Source organism: Mandrillus leucophaeus, unplaced genomic scaffold (assembly GCF_000951045.1).
Source record: "Mandrillus leucophaeus isolate KB7577 unplaced genomic scaffold, Mleu.le_1.0 Scaffold30, whole genome shotgun sequence".
NCBI classification, from domain to species: domain Eukaryota; kingdom Metazoa; phylum Chordata; class Mammalia; order Primates; family Cercopithecidae; genus Mandrillus; species Mandrillus leucophaeus.
Genome location: NW_012103143.1, coordinates 1,288,093 through 1,310,583, shown reverse-complemented (window position 1 = coordinate 1,310,583; position 22,491 = coordinate 1,288,093). Strand labels below are relative to the sequence as shown.

Genomic DNA, 22,491 nt, shown 5'->3' with positions numbered 1-22,491 from the left:
ACCACTTTACCCTGATTTATTCTGGAGTGTTTGAGAACATAACAGTTGTTAGGGACACACAGCAAGCAACAGTCTATAATCCCTTTATCTGCATTAAAATGGCATGGTTCCTGCTGAAGTGTATATAAGGGAGCCTCTTAAAGTTTCTAGACTTCTTACTGTCTAAAGCTAAGAAGGCTGCTCCATTCTGTCCCTTGTCAGTCACTCGCAGCTGCCTGAAATGCAGGGTGCTACTCAGCACATCCACAATTCACCCTGCCTTCAGCCTATTACTGTATCAGGTCGAAAGAGGCTCTTTATCAGGCTTACAGAGTCCTCTCCCACCCTCAAGTTCTGCCTTGGTGCTATCCTGACATTTTCTAGCCAGTCCAGACCAGAAGTGAAAGGGACAGGCTTGGCTTTCCACTGCAGTCTACAAATCTACAGGCCACAAACCACAACATGCTGGCTTCCATTTAATATTTTATAGCCCCTGCCCCCCAGCCTGGTTGGCAGGGGAAGAGAGACAGCACATAATGGGAATCTGATGTGCCTTGCCCTGAAAACCAAGAGGTAGAGTCAAGCAGTCCTACTAGTCCTATACAGATAAATATTAAGGAGAATTTAGATACGCTATGCATTAATTCAGATTTGGGAAATAAACTCATGTTTGCAAAGAACAGGTCTATTTAAAGACTGAAAAAATTTTACCAGTGGCACATGAAGCTTCTATGGCAGAAGCAAGCTGCTGACAATACAGTAGATTTTGCTGCTGTAAACCCGAGCATGCATCAGAGTCCCCTGGAGGAGGGCTTGTTAAAGCAGACTGCTGGGCCCACCCAAGAGGTTCTGATTTAAGAGGCCTATGAGGGCCCTGACAGTTGACATTTCTAAAAAGTTCCTGAGTGAATGTCACTGGTCAGGACACCACACTACTGTAATAGGATGTGTGTGACCCAGATAAAAAGGATATCTCCTACAGTAAATATATACCAGAGCTTAAGGAAAAACCAACAATGCCCAATGGGAAGCTCCTTGTTCATTATCACTACGAATTTTTTCCCCCAAGTGTCTGTCCAACTTAAGAAGAAATGGTAGCTCTCATTAAGGAAGCTTCAAAACTGGACTCTGCTTGCTGGAAAAGGGAATTCTGATCCAGGTTTGCGGGGATGAGCATTGAAACTGAAGAAAAATATAAGCACCTTCAAATTCATCTTGAAAAGCATGCCCACTTCTCTCACTGAATGGGAAGGTAATTGAGTCAGGGGCTTAAGTGAGGTCATCTGTGTTATCAGCACCAGAAGAGTGAACAGAACATCACAGGCTCTCAACCAACACGTGATGAGTTCAGCTGACTTGAGGAGGAAATTTTCAGCCCGCAAGACTCTGAAGTTTTAGCACAGACTACAAACCTATTCCCCAAATCAGTCTCCCTCCCCATAACAAAGAGAGATGGGAAAGTATAGAGCGGGGCCAGGAGGCAAATGGCTAAAGTTCCCTAATGACATCTGTGGGCACAACTGGCCCACATCTTTAAACAGGACCCAAAGTTTGGGAAAAAGGGTCAATTCATTCCTCATAGGACCCCACAGGCTTTCAGATGCTAAGGTGCATGCTGTTCTCATATGGAAAACCTGCCACCTACTCCCATACCCCTAATTCCTGACCCCCTGAATCCCTGCTCACCATTTATACCACGTCTTGCACACTCGCATACATTCACAAAGTTCTCTGCGGCTGAGGTAGCGGAAGACAGACATCCAGACCTCCCGCTGCATCCAGCTTTCGTCTCCATCCTGAGCCCAACTGCCCCGGCCATTCAGCCTGGCTGCACCCCCCTCCTCTGCACTGTCATCTTCCTCCTCCTCCTCCTCCTCTTCCTCCTCCTCTCCCCCCAGCCCCTCCTCATCCCCACGCTGGGGGGTTCGGGCTGGGCAGTGCTGCACTAGCACACGGGGGGAATGGCGAAGGTTGGCAGAGGAGGCCGTGATGGCCTGCAGCTTGGGCACAATGGATGTCCCGTGGAGCTCTTTGGTGGGCCTCTGTAGCGTGACAGTGAGGTACGATCCCCGGATCTTGGCTTTCTCAACTTCAGACAGCTCCTTTTTGCCGCTGGGATTGTTCTCCTTTTCCCGTACCATGGTGCGCTCTGTGGCCTGCAGCCGCAGCAACTGCCGCCGTTTGAAGCGCTCATCGCGGCTGGCACTGTGGTGGTCGCTGGGGCCAGCCCCAGGGGATGACCGAGTCACCATACCCCGGGGGGAAACCGGGTCATGGATGAGCTGCAGCATGGAAGTAGGTGAATGAGGCGGGGGCGTGAGAGGCTCATCGCAGCTCCGCAGGGGCCGCAGGACTTTGGCTTGCACGGCTTCTTCGTCACTCTCTTCCATTTTCCGCTTCTGCAAAACAGGCCCAGAAAAGCAACATCAGTGCTTCCTTTCTTCCAAAGCCTCTGAACAGACAGGGTGGACCTCCCTTGCTCTCAGGGGACCAGAGAGAAGAAAGGTCACTGTTGGAGAGGGGGTCATTCCCTCAGAGTCGGCCCAGGCTGGTCTCCAACTCCTAGGCTCAAGTGATCTGCCTGCCTTGGCCTCCCAAAGTGCTGGAATTATAGGTGTGAGCCACTGCACCTGGCCTGACCATTTTTAATTGTGTCTCTGACTTACCTCTTTCACCCAAGAGACGTTCTGTTTCACGGTGGAAAAAGCCCACATATACCATTTGAACTAAGATCCTGAGTCTGACAGCGGTAAACACCATTGGCTTCTAGCTCTACCAGAGTCTAAGTTTGACTCTACCAGGCTGCATCTTCCACTCCATCCCCCACGTGAATAATAAAGCAGAGAACAAGAACCTCTGTGAGAAACTGGGTTGCTACAGGGAGATTCACTCAGGAGTATGGTGAGGAATCCCACAAGAGCCCTCAACTTTATCTGTGGCATTGGTGCTCTCCAGATACTTGTCCTTTCCTGGAGCCCACTATGACTATGCTATGACAAAGCCCAGTAAACATGTTCCACTAGGAACCATATCAGTAGTTCAGGTTTTTTGCAAGGAGACTTTATGTCTCTAAGCAACAACCCTGGTATCTGCTCTTTTCCTCCTTACATTTTTTGATCATTATGGTTGGAAGAAAATTACCACCTTTTGGGTGCTACCTTTTCCAATGTATTAGAAGATAATACTAAAACATAGCATCTGCCAACACATCTGCTACAGCAGAGATGCAAACACTCAACATCACTAGTGAAGACACATGTAAATGCCACTAGCTCAAGAACTTGGGAGAACTTTGGCCCTAGTCAACTTCAAAAATCCTTGCCCTCAAAGACAAATAGATTGAAAAATTCAACTATCTTAGTATCCAAGTGGGAAGAAATAAAAAGAAGGTAAGAAAATTCCCTTCTGCCCCCTTCCCCGCTCCTGTGCAAGGGTCCTTGGAAGACTGGCACTCGGAAAGCCATCTCCTCCTGTAGGTGTCCACAGCTCGTCTTGCCTTTTCAGCCCGAGTAACTACAGTCCTTTTGGCCCTGACATTACTGGCAACCACTGGTCAGCAACCTCAGCTCCTTTGGGCCAAGGTCATAGCGCTGGTCCTCTCTGGGGGAGGGGCTGCCTCTGCATGACACATTTGGGCATGTGGGATGGGCAGGGTAGGGCTTTCTGCCAGGCCACAAAAGTGAAGATGACAAAAATGTGAACCTGCTTAACTGGAAGCTCAAGTACATTGCTGCACTCACTGGCTGCCTCAGGCCACTGCCTCCCCTCTAGTTAACATTCCTTAGGCGAGATCCTACTCACCTAATTTCTCTCCTCAAATAGCCCAGTCGTGGTTCCTCTCTTTGTAGGGCCCCAGAGTATAAAAGGACCTTAGGAATTTACAGATTCCAAGTGGAATAATATTTAGTAATACAAAAAACAATGCTACAAACTCTAACAAAGAAAATACTAAAAATTAACCAAAGAAAAAACATACCAAACCAAACAAAAATAATCTCCTAGGTCAGAGAAACCATGTGAACACTAACGCAAAGGCAAAAGTATATCAATCCCCCACATTTGACGCCTCTTTTCTGTCACAGTGCAAATCTGATAAGGTTCCTTTACCTGGGCTTTCTCCGAGTTGTCCTCCTGGTAGCACTTTGGACATTCCCAGCAATTTGGCAATTCTTCATTAAGCAACCCCTCTCCATCCATCTATAGGAAGACAGAGATGTTTTTGAAAGCCCATCTCTCAAGCTTCCTTTATCAAACAATAACACAGTTGGGAAGAGTTACTCACTAATCAATAACATTGGTCCATAAAGGGAGAAAAACTGTGAGCAATCGAGCCCCAAATAGCCAATGGTGCTGAACCTGATCTTGACAGTGGGGCACAGGTTCTGATAGCTTGGGTTTAGGGACTAATGCTCTAGTCTCTGTGACTCAGTGTTCTCCACTGTAAAATGATGGCTGACATTACTACCTTCACTCTCCCTCAGGAACTAACACACACAGAGGTACAACATTATAATTGCCAGGGATACAACAAAACCCACCTTATAGGGTTGTGGTGAAGATTAAATTATTCACTGTGTAAAGAATTTAACAAAATACTTGGCATACGGCAAACCCTCTGTATTAGCCATTATCATCATCATGGAATACCCTATTTCACCAATTCTATGGGTTTGAGGTATGTTAATAGATGTAATATGTACCATTTAAATCTTCACCAAGTTATAACTAATCGAACAAACTTTTAAGATTGTAAAGCTGGCCGGGCACGGTGGCTGACGCCTGTAATCCCAGCACTTTGGGAGGCCAAGGTGGGCGGATCACTTGATGCCAGGAGTTCAAGACCAACCTGGCCAACATGGTGAAACCCCGTCTCCACTAAACACAAAACTAGATGGGCATGGTGGTACATGCCTGTAATCCCAGCTACTCAGGAGGTTGAGGCAGAATTGCTTGAACCCAGGAGATGGAGGCTGCAGTGAGCCAAAATCTCACCACTGTACTCCAGCCTGGGCAACATAGTGAGACTATCTCTCCAAAAAAAGAAAAAAAAAAAAAAAGATTGTAATGCCGTTGAAATATCCTAAGAATCAGGCCAGGCACAGTGGCTCACACCTATAATCCCAGCACTTTTGGAGGCCAAGGCAGGTGAATCACTTGAGGTTAGGAGTTTGAGACTGGCCTGGCGAACATGGTGAAACCCCATCTCTACTAAAAACACAAAAATTAGCTGGGCGCAGTGGCACGTGCCTGTAATCCCCACTACTAGGGACGCTGAGGCAGGAGAATCACTTGAACCTGGGAGATATCCTGCCACTGCACTTTAGCCTGGGCAACAGAACAAGGCTATGTCTCAAAAACAACAAAACAAAACAAAACAAAAACCCAGTTCTTCATTCAACATATGCTTAATGTCTCCATATACTGACCTATTAATGTTTCTGTTATAGATTTGCTGCTATATAGTATTCAAAAAAACCAAAAATCTATAAAAGGTATACTTTTCACATTTTAACCTTTCTGAAATTGGGCTGCTTCTCATGAATGACAGTGTCTTATTATCACTGTCAGGCAACAGTCATGATTTTAGCTGATAGAGCAGTGATTCTCCACAGGCTACACAATTCGGATCACCAGGGGAGCTTTTGGAACACAAGGCCCATTGCTGGACTCAATCTCTGAGGCTGAGATCTGAATTTATTACTTTTTATTACTTTTTTTTTTTTTTAAAGCTATTTAGCTCTGCACTGAGCCTGATACACACTCAGCACTCATTAAATGTTACCTGATACTATTACCCTCACTCTCCCTTAGGAACTAATATCCAGAGGTACACTGAAGTATGTATCAGAGATGACTAAAGGCTTGAGGCACTGCAAAACACACCATGCAGTTCCATTATGGCCTGGGGACTCTACATACGCTGTCCAGAAGCCAGATTGTAAGCTCCATGAGGACAGGAAGTGGGTATGTTTTGTGTACTGTTCTATCCTCAGGGTCTAATGCAGTGCCTGACACATTGTATGTATATGAATCAAGGGCTGATGTTAGACCACTGCATTATGTGGCCACAGAGGTGATGGCCTACAGTAGGGATGCTGGCACTCCCATGACAGGTGTCCCATTCTGTTGTGTCACTCACTCCATTAGCTGAGACTTAAGGAACCCCTTATAGCTCTCCTCACCTGGAGGCAGCCAGGATGAACAATCTCATTGCAGATACAGCATTCCATGAGTTTCTTCTCAAAGTCTTGTGTCTCTTCATTCTGATCCACCTCTCCACAGAGGGAACATGTGACTGAGTGAGGCAGTCTGGGCTACAAGAGGACAAAGATAGGATCCAAGAGAACTGACTCAGATCCTTATCATTTCAGTTTCCCTTAAACTGAAGATGGGAGATTTGGGTCCTATAATTCTCTAGTAAACACCTGGAAGCATGGAGGCAGGGTGGAGAGAAGGGAGGTTTTTGGTAGGAAAAATGACTGGGGAAGAGGAGGACTCAACCACCTGGGTACTAGAGACTAGTTTATTTTCAGTTGGCCTATCCTTGGCCTCCCCAGTCCTTTCTAATCTACTTGAAGAGGGGAAAGAAGGCAATGATTTGCCCTTCAAATGCTGGTCTCTTGTTTGGAATTAGGTAAAGCCAAAAGATTAAATTGGATTTTTAGTACTGGATACCTTCCATCTAAACCTGGGGTACAAAATAAAGCCAAAAAGAGAGTATAAACCTTTTCTTTCCAACTCTAAAGTCTCTTTAACTTTACACTATATGTATTTCAGTTCCTTTGGCACTGCCACCCCTCCCCCAAATTCTTTACCCAGCAGATCACTCACTGCCAAGCACTGCCGGAGGACACAGGACTGCTTCATGCGTCCAGGCCCCCCAAACTTCTTCATGTCTCTGCAGTAGTGGCAAACACCACACTCTCCTTGCACACAGGCTTTGCATTTTCGACATCGCACTCGTCTCCGTCTGGCTCCTGACACAATCGGGGAGGCAGCAGCTGGCCTCACAGGTGTTAACCGTGGAGCTGGTTTCATAGTGTGAGGCTTTGTAATGGGGATGGTAGGAACCCGCACCTTTGGCCGAGTGGGGAATTTAAGCTGGAAAGAGAAAGCAGTGAGGTCAAATATATCAGGTTGCTTTAAGACTGGAGAGGGTAGAAGATTACATGGTAGCATACCTAGCCCGGGGCTTGGCCCACTATGGCCTACGGGCAGATCTGCCCACTGCTTGTTTCTAGAATAAATTTTATTAACACACAACTCATCTTTTGTATTATCAATGGCTGCTTTTTTTTTTTTGAGACAGAGTCTAGCTCTGTTGCCCAGACTGAAATATAGTGGCTTGATCTTGGCTCACTGCAAGTTCCGCCTTCCGAGTTCATGCCATTTTCCTGCCTCAGCCTCCTGAGTAGTTGGGACTACAGGCGCCCGCCACCACGCCAAGGAAATTTTTTTGTATTTTTAGAAGAGACGGGGTTTCACCATGTTAGCCAGGATGGTCTCGATCTCCTGACCTCGTGATCCGCCCGCCTTGGCTTCCCAGAGTGCTGGGATTACAGGCGTGAGCCACCACACCTGGCCAATCAATGGCTGCTTTCATGCTACCATGGTAGAACTGATAAATTGTGACTGTGTGGCGTACAAAACCTAAAGTATTTACTATCTTGACCTTTACAGAAAAATTTGCCAGCCCTTGTCCTAGCCCTTTGGCCTACTAATTCAGCTGCTTCCCTTTCATTTTGCAGAGCTGTTAAGATTCATCCCTCCCTGAGCTTTCTGTGTTAAGTGCCATGTACCGAAGTCACTCCAGGAGCCCTCCAATATTTCCTCATCCTGACTGCTCAGATTATACTCCTAAAGAAGACAGTAAACTACCTTAGGGTGAAACGAGTCTTGCTCATTTCTTTAGTACTCCAAATCTAAGCATACAGCCTGCTACACAGCAGACCCTCCAATAATATTTAAGTGTGGAACACACTTCTTAGCATTCGTATTTACCCTGCTGGTGACCTTTTCAAGGACAAGGACCATGTTTCCTACTACTTTAATTTCTTACCATATCTTAAACACTTTTCTGACACAAAATACTCAAAAACCAGAAATGACTGAATTGTTTTAAGGCAGTCCCCTGTGGCCAAGCAGAGGCCAAGTGGGACTCCTCCCACTAGGGACGAGGAGGTGATTCTTTAAATATATTGTTCAACTCCATACCTTTATATTCTGCCTAAACACCCCTGGAATGTGATGGCTTTGCAAGTTTCAGCTACAGAACAACAAACAGAAGCCTAATTTATTTGCCAAATTCATGGCCAGGATCAGAATGCTATCATTTATTTAATATGTAACCTTGATAGAGGACAGTATGGGCAAAAAAAATTATACAGGATCTAAACTGAAGAGGCATGAAAATTCATAATTGACAGTTTATTAGCTGACAGTAATTCCTTTCTTATTTTTTTTTTTTTTTTTGAGACAGAGTTTCGCTCTTGTCGCCCAGCCTGAAGTGCAATGGCGCGATCTCGGCTCACTACAACCTCTGCCTCCCGGGTTCAAGCGATTCTCCTGTCTCAGCCTCCCGAGTAGCTGGGATTACAGGCATGTCCCACCACGCTTGGCTAATTTTGTATTTTTAGTAGAGACAGGGTTTCTTCCTGTTAGTCAGGCTGGTCTCAACTTCCCGACCTCAGGTAATCCGACTGCTTCGGCCTCCCAAAGTGTTGGGATTACAGGCGTGAGCCACCATGCCTGGCCCCTTTCTTCTCTTTTCAATTCCATACTGCAAAGTCCAGGTTAAGGGGATTTTTGAGAGAATGATCTCACTACATCAAAGAAAACCTGTGCTCCTTTTAGATATCTATGTAATTATTTTAACTGGCTTTCAATCATATCTGTGAAGATAACTGAGTAACTGGTCACAAGGACAGAAGCGGATGCATTTTGATGAACAAATGCACAATTTGGCATCTGAATCTGGAGGGAGGCCTCCCAGTTTGATAGTTCCGTTAAGAGAGTCACCTCCAAAGATAGCCAATTACCCTGACTTACAAGTCAAAACAGAACTGCGTAATGATTTTCTGTCAGTTTGTATTAATGCACCAAAAGCCATCTGCCTCTAGTTGTTCTTTTTTCCCCCAGAATGGTAATCATCAACTAACAAAAGGCTTAAGCAGCCTAAAAATCAAACAACATAGTTTCTTACCTTATCCCTTTTTGGCCACTGTACTATAGGAACTCCAGTGAGGGCTAACTTGGGATCGCTGTTGGCAAGCTCTTCCAGCAAAATCTAAGGGTAGGAGGGGAAAGAAGGAAAAATCAGGGCAGGGTGAACAAAGAGCCAACCACCCTGAACAGCATCCAGACTCTGCCTCAGTACCCTTGAGTAGCAAGGGAGGCAGGGTGGCAACTGTCTGTATTTGCCCTTCGTACAGAGACTCACTGGAAAACAAATAAATCAAAGGTGAAGGAGAAAACTCAAACTTAGGCTGCTGCAGTATTATGAAAACTTTGAGGCTGGGCACAGTGGCTCATGCCTGTAAGAGGTGGGAAGATCACTTGAGCCAGGAGTTTGAGACCAGCCTGGGAAACAGAGCAAGACCCATCTCTACAGGGGGCGGGTGGTGGTGGTGGGGGAGCAGAAAGGACTTCAAACTCACCTTTGCTCCCAATCCCTTACTTGTGTACTCATTATACTAACACACTGAAACAACTAACTTACTGTGGCGACAAGTGTTACTTCTCATACAGCTTCTCATACATATGACAGTAAAACTTTATTATTGCTTCTTCACTTTTTACACCAGTTAGTGAATATTATCAGGTAATTAAGTATTGCCTTCATTTCTCATATGTGAGCCAAGTGGCATAAAAATGATTGGCTAATACAGAATTAATGAGATGAACGGTACAGCCTAATGTGCTGATTTAACCCAGGGCTCTTTTCTTCTAAGGCTGATTACAGAAATCTCAATCTCAAATCTCTCTCTCTCTCTCTCTCTCACACACACACACCCACAGAGTCTGTTATTTGCCTTTATTCCTTTAAATGGGGAAAGGAACAATCTTAGGGGCAACAGTTCTCATGGCATTACCAATAAAATTTAAATGACTTACGAACAATGATACAGTGAGAAAATGCCACTTAAGTGAATCACACTGGTTGACTGTTACTTTGGAACAAATTTTTTTTTTTTTTTTTAGATGGAATCTCACTCTGTTGCTCAGGCTGGAGTGCAGTGGTGCTACCTCGTTCACTGCAACCTCTGCCTCCCTGGTTCAAACGATTCTGCTGCTTCAGCCTCCTGAGTAGCTGGGATTACAGGCACCTGCCACCATACCCGGCTAATTTTTGTAGTTTTAGTAGAGATGGGGTTTCACCATGTTGGCCAGGCTGGTCTCGAACTCCTGACCTCAGGTGATCCGCTTGCCTCGGCCTCCCAAAGTGCTGGGGTTACAGGCGTGAGCCACCACAACTGGCCAAATCTTTTTGTTTTACACAGAAATTCCTGAAGCCCAAATCTTCTAGTATAATGAAATCCTTCTTCTTCTGACCTTATGAGCCCTAAAGCAACACCAACAGCAAAATAACTCAAATCTGGGAGACAAGTTACATGATTCCTTTTCTGGCTACCCTAGGTATGTACAGGACGGTAACTGTTTCAGTAAATACTAAACTCTGATCCTGGACAGGTTAGCAAGTCTGGGCCATTGCTAATAATTGTTCTCATAATCCTGTGTGCTCTACCCCAGAGACCAGGACTGTTATGTATTTTCATTCTTAACTTAAGGTTCCTGCTCCAAATCCCAAAGTTGGGACTCAGAAAGACCCTTTATCTCATAGCCAAGAAGCTCCTCTACTAAGATCCCTTTTTGCCAAGTCTCCAGATGCCTCTCACCTTCCCCCAAACTCATTTCATTTGCCGACGTTTTATTTACTTCAAGTTGCTATGGCATCCTTTTCTGTTAGTACCATACAGCGTGGGGGTGAAGAGGCGGGGTCTGGTGCCACGTGGGACAAGGCTCTGGTATGGGCTCCTAATCTCCCTAGGGTGAAAAATTCAGGTCCATTCAAAATGTGTGCTAGGGAGTGCATGGCTCCCCTCCCCCACTTCACACTGCCGAAGAGTAGGACTCTGCCCATTTCCTCTGCTAAGTGAACTGAGCTGTCCACAAATGGGGACTTTCCACTTTCAGCAAAACAGACTGCACAGTAAGATCTGCGATTGTTTAAGAGTAGAAAAGGAACTTAACTGTTCACCAAAAGCAGTCTAATTCTACCTGCAAGATTTCTGTGGGGAGTAGGGAAGGGTAGGCAGAAAACTGTGTCGGTGTGTGTGTGGGGGGCGGCAGCTGTTCACACATACAGGACTCAGTTACTGGGGTATGTGTGGGTGTGGAGGGAAATGCAGATTTCCTTCCAAGCCTTATTTTGCTGGGGCCATTCAACCAAGCACGCCCTGCTTTCATCAAAAAAGGCAGACTCCAGCTGAGGCCCTACAAGAAACCATATAAAGAAGCCACCACCCTTCACTAGAGGGGGTTTGGGATAGGAGAGCGGGGGTGGAGTGCGGGAAAGGCTGACGCCTATCTCGGCTCCAGGCATTCGGGAGAACATTTAAACACAGGCCCACACCCTACAGATCACAGGAAGGGAAAGAGAACAGAAGGTGCCTGGGCAGAGAGGGAAAGGATTCTCAAAAGCCAAGCAACCCAATTCAAAAGCACATCCCACCAGGTGAGGGAACAAGTGCAATGACGGCTCAGGCAAGTAACAGCATTGTCCTGGACTCGCCCGGCAGGCAGCAGACAGTTTCTTCTGCCTCTTCACTGAGACAAAAGTCCCTATAGTTACACGCACCCCAAACCAGAAAGGGTTTGCCGATCGACCGCCTGACCTTTCGTTTCCCGTCGCTCTGGAGCTGCCGAGGCTCTTGGTGAAGTTTCCCCAGCGTCTTTGTTTTGTTTTCTGTATTGGAAGTTCTCCTGAAGGAGTTAGATATTCTGCCTCTAGGAAAATCCGGATTTACTTGAATATTCTGGAATCTCCCAGAGCACATACGGCAGGGCAGTCCAGCTCTGACCCTTCAGACTACCCAGAGAGAGCAGCGTGCAACGCTCTGGGTTCCTTCTCGAGCCCTTCAGCTCAGCCGCGGCTTCCTGTGCCTGCGAACAATGCTGCTGCGTCACCCACATGCAGCTCCCAGAAATGCTTTGCAACGGAAGATGGCAGGAGGGGGAGCCGAGCGAGAGTGAGCGAGCCAGGCAGAGGGCCCAGCCGTTCTGCTGCAGAGCCGGGAGGGGGTGTGTTCAGCAACTGCTTTCTTCCTCGTGATTGGAAGAGGCCCTGCCAGGGAGGGGAGCTCAGCCACAGCCCCCGCCCTGTCTCCCTCCCACCACCACTGCAATAGGAGAACCTAGGGCCAGCCCCCTGAGGGCTCCCGGTGGCAGACTTCTGAAGGCGCCAGCAAAAGGGAAGGCTTTAACTCATTCTGCAGGCTACACTAGGCACCTTGGCCCACATTTGTCCTTGTCTCAGTCTACACCCTTCCCCTCAGGGTCACCTCTCACTGTTACTGCCAGAGCTCTCTGGCTGACTGCACACACACTTATCTCTCCCCTCTCAGCAAGTATAGGGGGGTCGCCCAAAGTTCCGCTTCTCTGGATGAACTAGGCACGGGAGCTGAGTTCCTGGAGTTATCTTCTCCTGCGCACTGCCTGCTTCACCTGCCCTCGCTAACTTGCTCCCAGCCCACAATCCAGAATCTGCCTACGTGTTCCAAAAAACCTTCAGAAATGGCCCATGTCAGCCAATATTGAGATATTCAATAAAACATGGCTAACATCAACTACATCTAAAACAGATGCCTGCTTCTGATTTTGACAAGGACTCCACCCCCACACTACAGTACTAGAAATGTCCGTGCAGCAATCCTGCAGCGGTTCCACCGGGAACAAGTCAAACAACTGAGGCACAACCTAAGGGCAACATACTTTGCCCTCCTGTCTCTAAACAAGGTGCAGGAAACCAGGGAATACACTTTCTCCCAACTCTGGCAGTCTCCTCTGCCTATAAGATTATCCTCTTGGATTTCCGTTTCTATTCAAGTCTGTTTGCCTGTCTCATTCTTGATATTCCCTAGATGAAGCAGCCAGTCCTGCATCCTGTCAAGACACCTCACTACCTTCTTACAGCCACTCAGACTGACAGGTATTGCTCACACCTCTACACACCGAACCCTGATTCCTGGATCCCCAGCTGGGATGAAGCTCAGACTGAACACACACTCCCTTCAGTCTACAGGAGGAAGAGAGGGTGCACTCTGGTTGAGTTTCTAGGGATCCACAGTGTACCAAACATCAGCATGGGAGAACCTCAATAGGAATCAAATACTTAGCAGAAACAGTTTGGGTCTGAATTTATGTGATTTTTAGACTTTTACAAAGGTAACTTGCCTTTTTTGCAGATGCTTTGATTTAAACATCTAGCTCTTAAGCATTCTTATTTATTTCCAGGACAGTTGTTTCAGTGAGTTTCTGGTACAGATTTAGTGGCTAACTAGGCTTTCTAAAGTCTGGGGCTTTGCTACCAGGGGCTTCATATGTTATTTTCATTGTAGTTTACCAGAGGAAGGAGAGACTTTTGTGCTCTCGGCTGAGCTCCTCCTGGAAATGCTTATATGAACATCCTAACCCTAAACCTCTCCCTGGCACTGTATCTTAAGACTCAAGACCCAGTGCAATCGGCTTATTTTTGTTTGAAAAGCTTTCCTTAACAGTGATCTAGCTATTGAGAGGTCTTCTTGGAAAATGCTTATTTTGATCTTCAGTGCTATTTATATTACAGAGATGATAAAGTATGAATACTTAAGATAAAACATATTACTTTAAAACAAACATAAGTTCAAGTTGCAGCAAGTACAAATTCTAGAGACCACCAGGAAAGGACAAAAATCAGATAGAGCACTAGGAAACTCACTCCCATTAAGTTTCCAAATCACAAATTAAACCAGGCCTAACTTTTCCCCCTCCTGCTAATTCAGAGTAAAAGATAGGCAAAAAAGATAAGAATTACTAAGACCATGACATTACATAATACAAGAATATAAGGAAAATATTTAAAATAATTATAAGTGCTTTAACCATATAAGACTCATAACTGAGTTATATTACTTAAAACTTTCTATTCAGTAAGAATGTACGAATTTTTACAAATATCTTATTAGTAAATATTGCAAATAAAGTTTTATTTGTATGGTTGGCCTTTTTTCTTTTTTAGACAGGGTCTCGCTTTGTTGCCCAGGCTAAAGTGCAGTGGTACGATGACACCTTACTACAGCCTAGACCTCAGCCCCCTGAGTAGCTGGGATTATTAGGTGCACACTACCATGCTCGGCTAATTTCTTGATTTTTTAAAGATGGAGTCTTACTATGTTACCCAGGCTGGTCTTGAACTCCTGGCCTTAAGTGATCCTCCTGCCTCAGCCTCCCAAAGTGCTGGGATTATAGGCATGAGCTACCACATCTGGCCTAGGTTGCTTTTTTTAAAAAACAAAAAAACACACATCTGTAAGCCTGGACCCAGGACAAAAAAAAAAAAAAAAAAAAAGCTGACTTGGTTGGGTAAGGTGGCTCATTCCTGCAATCCCAGCACTTTGGGAGGGTGAAGCAGGAGGATTGCTCAAGGCAAGGAGTTCAAGATTCAAGACCAGACTGGTCAATACAGCAAGACCTCATCGCTAATAATAATAATAATGAAAAATTTAAAAACATTTAAAAATCTGGCTTAATGGAATAAGAGCTAACTATACTGGGTCTTCTACTAGTTCTTTTATTAGTGTCAGAATAACCCCCAAATTATCAGCTGAAGATAATTCCTAATTAGTATTTCTGGAGTTATTTGCAACCATAACTGTTTCTGCTTCAATCTCATCATACTCCTGGGATGGGGCCTAATATAAATTTTTAGATCATAGTTCCAAAATAAAATGTTAAGATTCTTAGATAAGAGTATCAGTAGCCTATTACATCACAAATAACAATTTTCCAATTTATAAATTGAGAGCTTTTACCACTTATATAATGTTGTAGTAATAAATTTATATCCTATAACAGGAAAGTTTATTAGCTGATGAATTAAGACGACGAACATCTATTTCCCTCAGGATAGACTCTGCCACTCTCACTCATTTGCTCTGTGCCCTGTGTCATGCCAGGCACCTGCAAACCTGGACTGCACTTATTTCCTATTACTTAGCTCACTTTTATATCTGCTTTGCCACTGAACTCCAAGGCCCTTGAGGACTAGGACCATGGCATGTCTGCATAGTTTCCTTAACACTCAATCTGATTCCTGACACAGAGTAGGCAGGCATTATTCAGAGCAGTGGAATAAGTGAACCTCATATATTTGTAACATCTAATTTTTTTCTGGCTGTAATAATGCACTGCTTATTAAGTATTTTACTAATCTTGTTAATTTTAACAATAATCTCACAGAGATATTTTATAGAGGAGAAAATAGGTTTTCATAAGTTTAGTAACTTACCCAAAGCTCACAAAGTATGATTGGCAGGCTTATCAAAATGTTTAGAGAAAACAGGAAGGTAGAAAAGTATTCAACAACACCGAATTTGCTTTATTAAGTGAGCTGGGCAGCCAGATATATTGTTATATTGAAAACTTCTTTTATATAGGCACCTATGTTAAGAATTCCTTTATCACCAAAATAAATACCAACAAAAACAACAATCTGATTAAAAACTCAAATTCTGGCTGGGCGTGGTGGCTCACGCCTGTAATTCTAGCACTCTGGGAGGCCTAGACAGGCGGATCACTTGAGGTCAAGACTCAAGACCAGCCTGGCCAACATGGTGAAACCCTATCTCTACTGAAAATACAAAAATTAGCCAGGCGTTGTGGCACACACCTATAATCCCAGCTACTCTGGAGGTTGAGGCAGGAGAATCACTTGAACCCGAGAGGCCAAGGCTGCAGTGAGCCTAGATCACGCCACTGCACTTTGGCCTGGGTGACAGAGCAAGACTTCACCTCAAAAAAAAACAAAACAAAACCAAAACTCACAAAAATAAAGAAACCTCAAATTCTTCCAGATGACTACTACCACCCTACTATGCCCTGCTATCAGCAGGTTGGGATGTACCCTTCTAGATTCCTCTGCAATGCACAAACACGCATACACTTTTTCTTACATTAATGGGACCGTAGTATACATACTGTTCCATGTCCTACTTTTTTATTCAACATATATCAATAACACAACTTATCAATTTTAGAAATGTTAAGACGATCTTGGCCAGGCTCAGTGGCTCACGCCTATAATCCCAGAACTTTGAGAGGCCAAGGCAGGTGGATCACAAGGTCCGGAGTTCAAGACCAGCCTGGCCAATATGGTGAAACCCTATTTCTACTAAAAATACAAAAATTAGCTGGGCATGGTGGCACGTGCCTGTAGTCCTAGCTACTCAGGAGGCTGAGGCAGGAGAATCGCTTGAACCCAGGAGGCAGAGGCTGCGGTGAGCTGAGATTGCGCCATTGCACTCCAGCCTGGGCAAAATGAATGAAACTCAGTCTCAAAAAAAAAAAAAAGAAAAAGAAAAAGGCCGGGCACGGTGGCTTACGCCTGTAATCCCAGTACTTTGGGAGGCCGAGGCGGGCAGATCATGAGGTCAGAAGATCGAGACCATCCTGGCTAACACGGTGAAACTCCGTCTCTACTAAAAATACAAAAATTAGCCAGGCGTGGTGGCAGGCGCCTACAGTCCCAGCTACTGGGGGACTGAGACAGGAGAACTGCATGAATCTGGGAGGTGGAGCTTGTGGTGAGCCGAGTTTGCGCCACTGCACTCCAGCCTGGGCGACAGGGCGAGACACCGTCTCAATAAAAAACAAATAACAACAAAAAAACAAACAAACAAACAAAAATTCTCATAGTAGGAGAACCCCATTCTACCTATGCACACTTTCAGGAGTCAACATTACCCACAACCCCTCTCAAACAGAACCTTATATACACGCTGATAGCTTTACCAGTAAGTCACCTTTTTTTTTTTTTTTTGAGACGGAGTCTCACTCTGTCACCCAGACCCAGGCTGGAGTGCAGTGGCGCCATCTCGGCTCACTGAAAGCCCTGCCTACTTTCTTTCTTTATGAGACAAGGTCTCACTCTTTTGCCCAGGCTGGAGTGCAGTAGTGAGATCGCAGCTCACTGAAGCCTCAACTTGACCAACTGAAGTGATCCTCCCACCTCCACACCTGGCTAATTTTGTATTTTTGTAGAGATGAGGTTTCGCCACATTGCCCAGGCTGGTCTCAAGTGATCTGCCTGCCTCTGCCACCTAAAGCACTGGGACAAGAGGTGTGAGCCACTGGGCCCTGCCTAAGTCAGTACTTTTTAATGTCCTGCTTTTTCACTTAATCCCCTTTCAACTCTATATTCTATGACTTGTTCTTCAACACTGTAGAACTTAACCTTTAAGAATCTTAAAAGCCCTCCCCCTTTTTTTTTTTTTTGAGACGAAGTCTCGCTCTGTCGCCTAGGCTGGAGTGCAGTGGCGCGATCTTGGCTCACTGCAAGCTCTGCCTCCTGGGTTCACGCCATTCTCCTGCCTCAGCCTCCCAAGTAGCTGGGACTACAGGCGCCCGCCACCACGCCTGGCTAATTTTTTTGTATTTTTAGTAGAGACGGGGTTTCACCGTGTTAGCCAGGATGATCTCGATCTCCTGACCTCGTGATCCGCCTGCCTCGGCCTCCCAAAGTGCTGGGATTATAGGCATGAGCCACCGCGCCCGGCCCAGAGCCCTTTTATCACAGCACTGAAATGCACTATTTTTTCCTTGGAATATTAGGAATATCTCATCTACCACTTTCCCCCTCATCTCTTCTACTAATTATTTCTGAAAGCCAGATAAGTTACAACAGCAAACAATTCCTCTCTCTGCAGGAAGGGTAAACTGCATTAGCTTTGTCCCGCACTGAAGTGTAGCCAATCAGTGCTATAAGCATCAAGTTTTCTAGCATGCAAAGTCCCCAGCTGTGGAGTGATTCAGTACCTACCCAATCTAATGCTTTTTTCTTTTGAGTGATGCTCAGATTCTCAAGGTATTCAAGCTCTAAGCTTGCTATATCTTTTCTGAGATTTAGCAAAACTGATCAAATATAGGAATAATTAATCTATTTGATCTTAAACTACACCTGCAGAGTTGGAATCTAAATCTGTTGTCTTCTGATGTCAGCTACATTTTGACTGTGGTTTTGGGTAAACGAGAAGGTGTGGATAAGTCTCCAGAGGGAGAATTCAAACACTGTCAGCCTGTGTAGTCATCTCACTGGCTATTTGTTCCTCATGCTCTGGCCTCTGCCACTATATCTTAGCCAGTGATGGCAGTCACGTTTTTTCAGTGGTCCCTGATTAACACAAGCAAGCTCTCTCCAGACACTTTTCATAACGCTAAGCCTCCTTTTTAGATGTTTCTTCTTAACTCATCTCTCTTCTTGCTAACTCTGCTTAATATTTAACCCAAATCTTTCTACTTTTTCCTTTGGTATACCACTGTACCACTCTGTCACCTTAAATCTCCTTATTTAGCTACTTTAACTAGTTAAACTACTCCAATGTTTTTTTGTTGCTGCTGTTGTTGAGAAAGGGTTTCACTTCCATCACCCAGGCTGGAGTGCAATGGCGCAATCTCGACTCACTGCAACCTTCGCCTCCCGGGTTCAAGTGATTCTCCTGCCTCAGCCTCCTGAGTAGCTGGGACTACAGGTGCGCACCACTATGCCCAGCTGATTTATATATATAGGTATTTTTTCTAGAGATGGGGTTTCGACATGTTGGCCAGGATGGTCGCAAACTCCTGGGCTCAAGTGATCCGCCTACCTCAGCCTCCCAAAGTGCTGAGATTACAGGCGTGAGCTACCACGCTCAGCCTCCAATAGTTTGAGTGTGTGTATTTCTGCCACACTTGACCTTGTATAATTGATTAGTGGATTATAATATGGCTTTTTACAACTGAATTCAATGAGGTCAAATCTATCTACAGACATTCCCTAGGGCTGAAAAGACTTTTTTGAAAATCATGAATTAGAAATACAGATACCCAGGCCAAAAGAATGTTAGAGGTGCAACCTTGTAAGTCTTTTTTCTTAGGGTCCCTAACAATTATACAAGTTAAAAGTCTCAAAGGTCACAATTTAGGCCGGGCGTGGTGGCTCATGCCTGTAATCCCAGCACTTTCGGAGGCTGAGCCGAGTGGATCGCCTGAGGTCAGGAATTTGAGATCAGCCTGACCAACATGGTGAAACCTCGTCTCTACTAATAATATAAAAATTAGTTGGGCCACCGTGGTGGCACGCTCCTGTAGTCGCAGCTACTCAGGAGGCTGAGGCAGGAGAATTGCTTGAACCCAGGAGGTGGAGGCTGCAGTAAGCCGAGATCACGCCATTGCACTCCAGTCTGGGCAACAAGAGCAAAACTCTGTCTCCAAAAGAAAAAAAAAAAGTCACAATTTAAAGTTTCCCACATGCATCCATAATGGAATATAAGTCTTACCACAACGGAAATGAAGAATCTGAATATCCTTTGTCCATTTAAGGGTATGAAGTGAGTCTGGGAAAGTATGGCTAAATTTGTTTTGTTGCACATATAAATCATTATAGAAGTAGGACCACACCTACCTGGAACGTTGTAATTTCTTCCCATAAATGAAAGCCATGATAGTATCAACTGCCTCTTCTTATAGCAAACATTATAAAACCAAACTATAACACCAACTGTCCAGTTTCTATCACTACTAAGGAGGACCAACTTTATCAGGTTTTTGCCCCTTTTAGGCCTCTGTTATTTTTTTACCTTTTCACTGACACATAAACAATATAAGATCTAATTAAAATGTTGATTTTAAAAAGAATAAAAGATGAAGTCCTATCCTAGTCTTTGGAATTCTTTCCTGAGGTGGTCAGGAGAAGCTAAGGAGCACCTCATCTGGTTATGTGGTGGCCACAGAAAACCTGAATGAGGAATCAAGGATGGAAAAGACCTACTATGAGACATGTAGTCCATTTTCACTGAGGTCACAAAATTATTCTCTTTAAGTTTTTTTTTTTTTTTTTTTTTTTTGAGACTGAGTTTTGCTCTTGTTGCCCAGGCTGGAGTGCAATGATGTGATCTCGGCTCACAGAAACCTCCACCTCCCAAGTTGAAGAGATTCTGCCTCAGCCTCCCCGGTAGCTGGGATTACACGCACCCGCCACCACGCCGAGATAATTGTTTTTTTTTCTTTTTAATTTGAGATGGAGTCTCACTCTGTCGGCTCACTGCAACCTCCACCCAAGCCGGATTCAAGCGATTCTCCTGCCTCAGCCTCCCAAGTAGCTGGGATTACAGGTGCCTACCACCATGCCTGGCTAGTTTTTGTATTTTTAGTAGAGACGGGGTTTTACCATCTTGGCCAGGCTGATCTTGAACCCCCGACCTTGTGATCCACCTGCCTCGGCCTCCCAAAGTGCTGGGATTACAGGTATGAGCCACCGCACCCGGCCCTGGGATGAATTATTTTAAAATGATGCTTTTCTCGATGGATTTGTCTTGATGCTAAATAAATGTGAATCTAAAGATGCTAAAGCTACTCAACGTTAACCCAGCATAGAACAATTTCATTTCCCTCAATCTGCTTAGAATGAGATTCCTATCAGTCACTTTTGTCCTGCTTTTTATCTCAAGGTAACTTAAGTTTAATGTAACATTTCTTAAATATTTTCTTAGGGTCACCTTTATTTTTGGGGTCGGCCTGAAACCTATGTTTAAGACTAAATTTAAGTCTTCAATGAACACACAAATGTTAGTATTTTCAAAACAGGGACATAACCTCATTCTAGGAATGAAAACATTGAGCAGCAATAACAAACACATAGGCATATTAACTTCTCTCTGACTGTACCAGAGATCATCCAAAATTCCTATACTTTCTCCCACTGAATCTGGAAACTGACTGCCATAGCTGGATCAGTAGTTGTCATAAAACACATCAAATCCTTACCTTTACATCAGCAATGAGAGCATCTTCATCTTCTATCCCTGTGGGGACACATTTCTTGTGCAGTGGCAGAGACTCCAACTTATCTACAAGGCAGCGAAGGCCTTCAAGCTCAAAATGGGTCAGATGCACTTGCCTGTCCTTTCGGGGAGCACACTGGGGATCCCACACTTGTCCATTGTGGGATCCCCGGCTAGAGTCAGAAGATGAGTCCCCAGACAAAGTTTTCTTCAGACTTGGAAGACTTCGGCAGGTTTTGCCCAGTCCATCATAATCCAGGTTGACCCCATTCGCGACAGGACTAGTGAGGACAGAACGCCTGCTGCTCAAGCGTCGGGGTTCTCGATCCACTGTTTCCTCATCCCCATTCCCAGACTCCAACCCATTTAACTCCAAATCTACCAATATGAAGAAAAAATGCAGTAAGAACATTTCACTTTGCCATGTGATCAGCAAGAGAAATAGGTGGCATGACAGGGGCCTTGAGGCTATAAATGACAAAATCACCACATTTAAAAAAATGGTCTATCTTTATGCCAACCCATTTGTCCACTGTTGAAAATCACAGTTACAGGTAAAAACAGGATCCTGACCTAGGAGGACATCTAGGTAACAGTCAATTGGGTTTTTTAAAGTTTGGGTAGGACCTAGTCTTTGAACTGTGTACTAGAAATCAGTTACTTATCAAAGTGGTTGTAAGTTAAAGTTAAAGCTTGAATCTGGGATTATAATTTCATTACCTTTTAAAAGAGAAGACAGTAAGAAGCACATATCTTTAAAAAATAGTTTTAGTTTGGGCAACATAATGAGACCCCATCTCTACATTAAAAAAATTAGCTGCATATAGTGATGCATGCCTGTGGTCCCAGATACTAGGGAGGGTGAGGTGGGAAGACTGCTTGAGCCTGGGAAGTTGAGGCTGCAGTGAGCTGTGATCATACTACTGCACTCCAGCCTGGGCAAGAGAGTGAGACCCTGTCTCAAACAAACAAACAAAACAACAAAAAAAATCAAACTTTTTTTTGGGGTCTAAAGTTTTGGTCTTAAAATTAAGCTTTGGAGTTGAAATCCTAACAACATAAATAACAAAACAAAGTGACTATTTTTGAAAAGGAAGATTTTGATAGTCAAAACACAGTGATAATGTTCACTGGTCTTTTCTATTATAATTTAGAAAATGCAAGAAGATGCAAAGCAGTAAATAAGTCATTCCTTATCCCTCCACCCTACGATAACAACTGAACAGTACAATATATTTTCTTTCCATGTTTTAACAGATGTGTATTATTAGATGTGGGGTTTTTTTTTTTTTTTTTTTTTTTTTTTTAGATGGAGTCTCGCTCTGTCGCCCAGGCTGGAGTGCAGTGATGCAATCATGGCTCACTGCAACCTCAACTTCCTGGGCTCAAGCAATCCTCCCACATTAGCCTCCCAAAGAGCTGGGACCATAGACATGCGCCA

At 44.6% G+C, this 22,491-nt stretch overlaps 1 protein-coding gene across 4 annotated transcripts in view; it reads right to left on the bottom strand.

The window, feature by feature from the left end:
* KDM2A (lysine (K)-specific demethylase 2A) overlaps nt 1–22,491 on the bottom strand; it is a 153,088-nt gene that overhangs the window by 5,652 nt on the left and 124,945 nt on the right. For 3 of the 4 annotated variants that reach the window (XM_011986973.1, XM_011986974.1, XM_011986975.1), the window contains 6 exons: nt 21,034–21,428; nt 9,182–9,265; nt 6,811–7,080; nt 6,162–6,293; nt 4,087–4,176; nt 1,666–2,378 (listed from right to left, as the gene is read on the bottom strand). In XM_011986973.1, the coding sequence (XP_011842363.1) occupies nt 1,666–2,378; nt 4,087–4,176; nt 6,162–6,293; nt 6,811–7,080; nt 9,182–9,265; nt 21,034–21,428 (1,684 nt within the window). Of the gene's footprint in view, nt 1–1,665; nt 2,379–4,086; nt 4,177–6,161; nt 6,294–6,810; nt 7,081–9,181; nt 9,266–11,873; nt 12,230–21,033; nt 21,429–22,491 lie in introns of those variants that run through there. The other variant, XM_011986976.1, reaches the window with a different exon arrangement.